The sequence below is a fragment of the Phoenix dactylifera genome, chromosome 17, assembly GCF_051530095.1.
Source record: "Phoenix dactylifera cultivar Ajwa chromosome 17, Ajwa_hap1_PhDact_Kaust_v1.1, whole genome shotgun sequence".
In the NCBI taxonomy this organism is placed as follows: domain Eukaryota; kingdom Viridiplantae; phylum Streptophyta; class Magnoliopsida; order Arecales; family Arecaceae; genus Phoenix; species Phoenix dactylifera.
Window position 1 is genome coordinate 13,504,726 of NC_143206.1, and position 7,054 is coordinate 13,511,779.

The following is a 7,054-nucleotide window of genomic DNA, read 5'->3' on the forward strand; positions in this document are numbered from 1 at the left end:
TGAGCCAAATTTGCCTTTATAATATATAATACAATTATACAGACACAATAAACAGTACAAGCAACGTTTATTGTCTTTGGATATTGGAGGAGGAAACCAGTACATACGACAGTGGATAGAGCAAACAAGTATTAGACGGTAATCCAGACTTAATACATCTATCTGTTGCCCATTATTTTTTTGTATTCTCCAAACAAGAGAATCTATGGTTGGGCAACAGATCCGGATTAGATCTTCGTTGTGGCTCAATCATGCAACCAGTTCGAGCTCGAGAAGTTTGAGATAGTAGTCGGGTGTCAGCGGCCGAAACACTTGAGGCGACTCGGCCTCCAAGACCTCCACCAGATCCCTGAGAAGGTAAGCATACACCACCCAGTCCCCGTTCCCCTTGGGGCTCGGCATCGGCATCACAAACCCGGTGCTGCCACCCCACGGGAAGAAGTACGATGCCAGCGCCGGCTTCCCCCATCCGAACTCCACCTCCGACGCCGGAAACCGCCTCCCCGACGACACCACGCACGCCACGCCCCCCTCCTCATCTTCCAAGTAGATCCTCGCCACCGCCGGCTCTGGCCGGTGCGACTCCACCCAGTCGACCAGTCCCCGGAAATGCTCCGCCGTCATGGCCGGCCGGAGAAACTCATGCACCACGTCCGCCACCTCCGGCAGCGCCATCCGTCCAAGCTCCTCCGCGCTGAGGGTCCCGTAAGGAGGGGTCAGTACGTTCCCGAAGTAGTTGGCCATGGCGCGAGCGTCGATCCTGGACCGTCCATCGACAACGAGGCCCATCCGGCATGGCTTGTCCCCTGACACGGTGCCCTTTGCGAGGACGCGCCAGAGGTAGGCGGTGAAGGCCTCGACTTTGGTCCTATGGGCGGCTCCGCCGGAGCTGGCAGCGGTCTGCATGCGGTCCACGTCCTCGGCGGTGATGTAGTAGATGCGGCTGACGGTGGGCTGCTGCAGCTGGGGTGGTGACGATGGGGGAACCAGCGAGGAAATGGGCGCGAAGAGGCGGTCCGGGAAGGAGTCGTGACGTCCCGGCCGGCGGGGGTTGAGCAGCGACCTTCGGAAGGAAGGAATGCGGGAGATGGGCTTGGAGCTGGCTAACTCGGCCCAGGCCACCAGGAACATGTCCGCCGAGACTGCGTCGGCGATGCGGTGGTCAAACGAGCATGCCACCACCAGCCCGCCGCACTTGAGCTCCGTTGCCTGCGTGTGTGTGTGTGTGTGTTTAATAAAAATTGGAAAAAAGATCACTTAGTTGCACCATTAAATCGAAGTACATTCGCTAATGCTCCCTTTGGGCCATCATTCGCTCGTAATAACATTAACACTAAAAGAAAGCTCAGTTTTTTCTTACAAAAGGAACAAGACGGGTGCGGAGCGGCCAGGAGTTTTCGTCAGCTACCTACGGCAGCCGGAAAGATGGAGACTCGTCTCCCGGAAATTAACTTGGCGGCTGCATCGATCGTATTAATTGGTTTGGTAAGTTGGCACATCACAGCCGGCTGGTTAAGCATATTACATCTTACCAAATATGACCATCGGCTGTGTCCAACAAGCATTTTTCTATTTTAGAGTTTGCCGAAAAATATTCACTTGATTTACTTATATTTTTTAAAATATATATATTTATTCAATAACATTTGTTTATTTTTCTTAGAAAAAATATTTTTTGTTCGATTATTTGAGTTAGACAAGTGTGATGCACGTGAGAGAGAGGTTTCTTTTCTTTTTTTTATGGCAGGATCCTTTTGGCATCTCTCTCACTTTTTGTTTTTACATTCAAAAACCCACAAGAGAAAATTAAACTAAACAGAACAACATTTGTGATGAAATTCTTTTGTTTTTCAGATTGTTTGTATATTTTCTAGAGCTTTGGGAAGCAAAGGTCCATTGCTTGCAAAAAAAGTAAAAAATAAAAATAGAAGCCACGAATAACAGGAATTTTGCATGCTATCTTTGACATCAATCTAGATCTATATATATGTTAGTTCACTAGTTTTTAGAGAAATAAAAATGCAAAACGACAAGAGCCCTAACTACCTTCCTAATTAAAGAAAGTTCCAACCATCAAGATGTCTAGTAGATTATTATTGCGCGCAACTCAACTTAACATCCAATACATTAATATAACTGATTTCAGATGAAAAGACAATTTTATCTTGATTTTTGTTTGTTCTATCAGGATTCTTCATGTATCCAAGCTGTAAGGTTTTACTGCAACCTAGTTTTCAAGGGATCCAACATGCTAGATTCATCTTCCTTGTTCCTTAGTGTCGTACTTAAGCAATTAATGATCTTGTTATTTCTTTGGTGATGGTCGGGCCGGGAGGACGGGGTTGGTTTACCTGAACACAGAACACCCCTCCTTCCTTCTTGGGCACGAGCTTTTCCTTGAAGCTGTCATCTGGCTTGTACAGGCAAAGCTCTCGGAGCTCTACGTCGGCGTAGGCTTCAATGAAATCCACCCCTCGGTTGTTGCAGAGCAGCTCCGGCTCGCCCGTCGAGTTGGTGATAACCTCACCTGCAAAAGGGTAGTATGTGACAAGGGCTTGCACCAGCGATCCCTTGAGAGAGCTGAGCATGGCGGCAAAGGAGGGGGAGCCGGGCAGCTTCTCGTAACAGAAGAAGACGCCCACGTCCAGGGGTGGCAACAACAGGTCCAGGTTGGAGAAGGGTAGCCAATGCTCTTGGAGCGGTAGCACGGCCGCCACCCTCTCCTTCCGGCGGACCGTCACCGTGCATCCTCCTTTGCCTTCGCCCATTCTCGATTAATCTGCGTGCTCGCTTCCAAAAAGTACAGCAGGTACGAACACGCTCAGAGAGCTCGAGGGAGGGGTTGGGTGGATATGGAGTGGAGCACAGGGCTTTTTAATATTGTGGTGGGGAAGGAAAAGACAGATTGAGACCAGTCAACTAGAAAAACATCACACGACACCTGGAGAAATTATTAATTTATTCGGTAAGTCTTAGTTTACTATGGACTAATCCGATAAAAGATTTTAGGGGAAATTAACGGGGTCCATCCTTGGATTGTAGCTTAGCTGCTGGTCCCAGGGAACTTGATATTAAGCCATATATCTCCGAGGATAAAAATGCCCTTTGTTTTACGTCAACTCCAAATACTTCTCAAGTTTCCAACTCCAATTCTGTCGAAGCCTCTTTCCAATTTTCCAATTGCCTCTTTTTGAATTTTCCGACTCCCTCTAACTTGGTCTCCTTGCTGGTCCGATCCATGACTCTCTCATCCAACTTTTTCGATTTCGACTCTCTTCCCTACGGTCGGTCAGTCCTAACCATTCTTCTCAAATCATCCCGACTTCGGCCAACTCCTATTCTATCGAAGCCTTATTCACGATTTTCCGACTCCTCATCCCACCTTCTCGCTCGTCCGACCAACGACTCTCATCCTATTTTTCCGATTTCGACTCACTTCCCTTCAATCAGTCAGAACCCTTCTTCCGTTCCCAAAATCCTTGAAAACTCTGTCTTTGTGGCGTCGACGCGTTAATTTTTGACTTTCTGACTACCGCACTCCTCTATATTTTTCTCTTCCCTCATGTGCCATCCTCTCTTTTGCATGCATGGGCATCTGCCGTTATGTCTCCGGCGTGAGTCGTCTATGCAGCCTGCCTCGTCTCTCTCCTTTTGCTGGGTAGGTTAATCGATCAATCCACCGTCATCTACTTTTTGTATGTGAGTTGCATATCTTTCGTACCAAATTATTACTAGCATCGCTGTTAATATCCACTAAGTGCATGCATCATACAAAGTCAGATTTGCATCTCTATCAGTAGTTCCATACTAAGTGTAATTAACCTCAATTTAGATAAATACCAAAATGTTGTATAGTATACTAGGTCATTAGTTTTTTAATAGTAAAAATGGCCAGAATTTGAAAATATAGTAAATAGAGAGTTTGAGATAGTATATTAGACATATTTGTCATGAAAATATCATCATCATCTTTCATTGACACAGTGCTATTTCTGTTATTTATTAAAGTTATAAAGATCATTCATTAATGCATAATGATTTACTCAAATATGCATTTCTAATTTTGAAATGATATTACTAAAAAGTATTATTTGAATACCATTTGTGATGCAGAGATCTAAGATGAAAAAGATAAAAAAGAGCAACATCAAATGTAAAAGAACGAAGAATGCTCCAATTTTGAGGAGAGGAAAAGCACCTTCTGTTGGCCTGAAGAATATGTTCAATGGAAGGTGATACTTTAGCCACTTTGTACATCTCACTATCACCCTTATTAAGTCCATGTCTCGAGAGCAGAAGAAAAGGGTGACCAGCACTCCATTTGGATATATTCTAGCTCTTTCATATATTAAGTAGAGCAGGCCAGTCCTAAATACATTGCTCTCTTTCTAAAATGATAATGAGGAGAGTTTTTGGTTTGGTAAGGTTACTAAGGTATAAGTGCCTTTTATAAGGACCGATTTTGTCCTTATTCTTAGTTTGAGGGCCACAGGTGATGAGGTCGAACTGTGAAGGGAGGGAAGGGTTAAGGCTGACCGCATCACCCAATTTTTTAAGGGTGACCACAAAAAGACTAACAATGATGCAGTAAAGAAATAAATTATAATATCATATAGTTAGGGTATTACAGTTTTCACTTTTCTTCTCCAGCAGATATGGAGTCTAGCTGAGAGTGTAAGGAGAAGGAACATCACCAGCAAGGGATCTGCTAAGCATATGGATGATTGCAAGATCGCTCTGGTGGTAAGCATATTTATGTTTCTTTGCAATTTTATTGTTGAGATATGTATTGACTTAAAATGTAATGGTTAAATTGGTTATTGGGACCAAAAATTATGAAGACCGTTAACTGTGGATCGGAAATGGAAGTTTCCGGTCAACAAGAATATTTTGTTATAGCATGGTTATCAGGAAGATCGAAAATTAATTTTCTCAAGAATTTATCTTTCTCTACTTTTTGAGAAATTATATCCTATACGTCGTGTCGTGGAGGATATAATTTCTCCTATTTTCTTCCATCACATTTGCCTTTCGTTCCTTTTCTCTCCTCAAAAAGACAAATATCGCAGAAAACAAAGGTCATAACTAGAACGAGACTCTATCCATTTCAACCAACCCAATGGATTTTAGCTATTTCTTATCTCATTATAACAAATTATATCCTATACGGCATGCACTATGTAGCCATGCATACGATCAATCACAACCGCTCATTTCGATAGTAGTGCACCAAGATGACAACTTGATAAATGGAGCCTGAATTAGTGGTTGTGATTGGCGGTGTGTACGACCATATGGTGCACATTGTATAGAATATATGTTATCCCATCATATAAACCCATCCTTTCTTTTCAATCTAGGTCAATATCACCACTTGCCTCACTTTCCACTTGTATCAAAAAGAAAAAAAAGAAATGATCTTTATTTCAATCCAAGCAAACCCAATCCCATCTCGGTGATCCAAATAAGGAAAGTTTCTCATATTTTGAAGAAAAATTAGAAACTAGAGGCGAGGTGAAGAAGTTCTGGACATCTCTGACCTCACTAATACGGGTGCTCACCTTCTACCAGAGCCTCCTCCACACTGTCTTCCCTCCAGAGCTCCGCTTCACAATAGCAAAGCCGTTCAACTGCATGTTCAACTACTTCTCCTCCGGCTAGTTCGACATCAACGAGATCGATGGGAAACTCGAAGCTTGAAGTGCCTGAAGTTCGTTTATTAAGGGCATTCTAAGAAACACGACACTCCTAGCCATAAAAAAGTATATCCTCCACCACATGCACCATTAAGGTTGCAAATGGGTCGGGTTGACCCATGACCTAACCCGACCTGTTTTGGATGACCTGTGGGGCCAAATCAGTCCTAAAATTAGACTCGTTCTATTTCTCGGGTTGGGTCTGGGTTTACCGAATTCAAACCCGACTCGTTCTATTTCTCGGGTTGGGTCTGGGTTTACCGAATTCAAACCCGACTCGACCTAAATTTGTAAAATTATTGGGCCCGCGGGGTACAAACACAAATTCTGAAATCGTGGATGGGTTGACCCAAACCGGACCCGACCCGGACCCGAACTGGACCCGAATTTTTTGGATATGGTTCGAATTATACATGGACCTGACCCAACCCAAATGACCCGTTGGATCAAAAATTGTAGCGTTGGACCCGATCCGACCTGACCTGACCCGATCTTCTATTAGGTCAGGTCTGGGTCCAAAATTAGGACTCGAACAAGAAACTGAGTTAAATCGAGGTCACTCATTACCCGACCCGACCCGACCCGACCAATTTGCACCCGTATGCACCATAGGCACAAGCCGCACAATTCGAGACGAGTTGAGGACGATAGTAATTCCAAGACAAGTGCATGATAACCGAGGCCCATAGGAATGAGACGAGATGATTGGCTAAGTTATAATTTATCTCGGGCCATGGTTAGGAAACCAGGTGAGGAGGGTTGACATGTTCAATTTTTATTGGACTAGTCTACAGTTAGGGGTGCAAATGGGTTGGATCGGGTCGAGTCATGAGTCACCCCGACCCAACTTGGTTCTTTGTTTGGGTCCTAATTTTGGATCCAAACTCAACCTAATAGAAGATCGGAGTGGGTCGTGTCCATCGTTACAATTTTTGACCCAACGGATCATCCGGGTCGAGTCAGGTCTATATATAACTCTGACCTAACTTAAAAAATTTAGGTACAATTCGGATTTGGGACAGATCCGATTCGGATCAACCCATCCATGACTTTTCTCCTCCTTTTATTGCTATTCCGAATCAATCCAGTATATTTACATGTCAAATATAGCTTGATTTAAGTACGCTTTAACCTCATGAGTGATCTAACGGTCCTTCTTTGTGTTAAGACTGATGCATGGCAAGCACCAAGCAAGATATTTCAATCATGCTCCCAGCCAACCTCGAGCACAAGCTGACTTTCTGAAACAGCATAATCCTAGCCGACCTAGCCAGTTTGTCATCTTGTTCTAGTAATCGTTCGCTGTCATGATCCATAGTACGCCTTTCTTGTAGTGTGGCCCACAGCCAAATCCCTTT

At 44.2% G+C, this 7,054-nt stretch overlaps 1 protein-coding gene across 1 annotated transcript; it reads right to left on the bottom strand.

Annotated features, from left to right (window-relative positions):
- LOC103711239 (coniferyl alcohol acyltransferase-like) lies at nucleotides 1–2,843 on the bottom strand. Its single transcript, XM_008797312.5, has 2 exons — nucleotides 2,352–2,843; nucleotides 1–1,209 (listed from the first exon to the last, which is right to left on the bottom strand). Exons 1-2 carry the CDS (start codon nucleotides 2,766–2,768, stop codon nucleotides 250–252), a joined length of 1,377 nt encoding a protein of 458 aa, XP_008795534.1. The 5' UTR covers nucleotides 2,769–2,843; the 3' UTR covers nucleotides 1–249.
- Nucleotides 2,844–7,054: the final 4,211 nt, after the last annotated feature.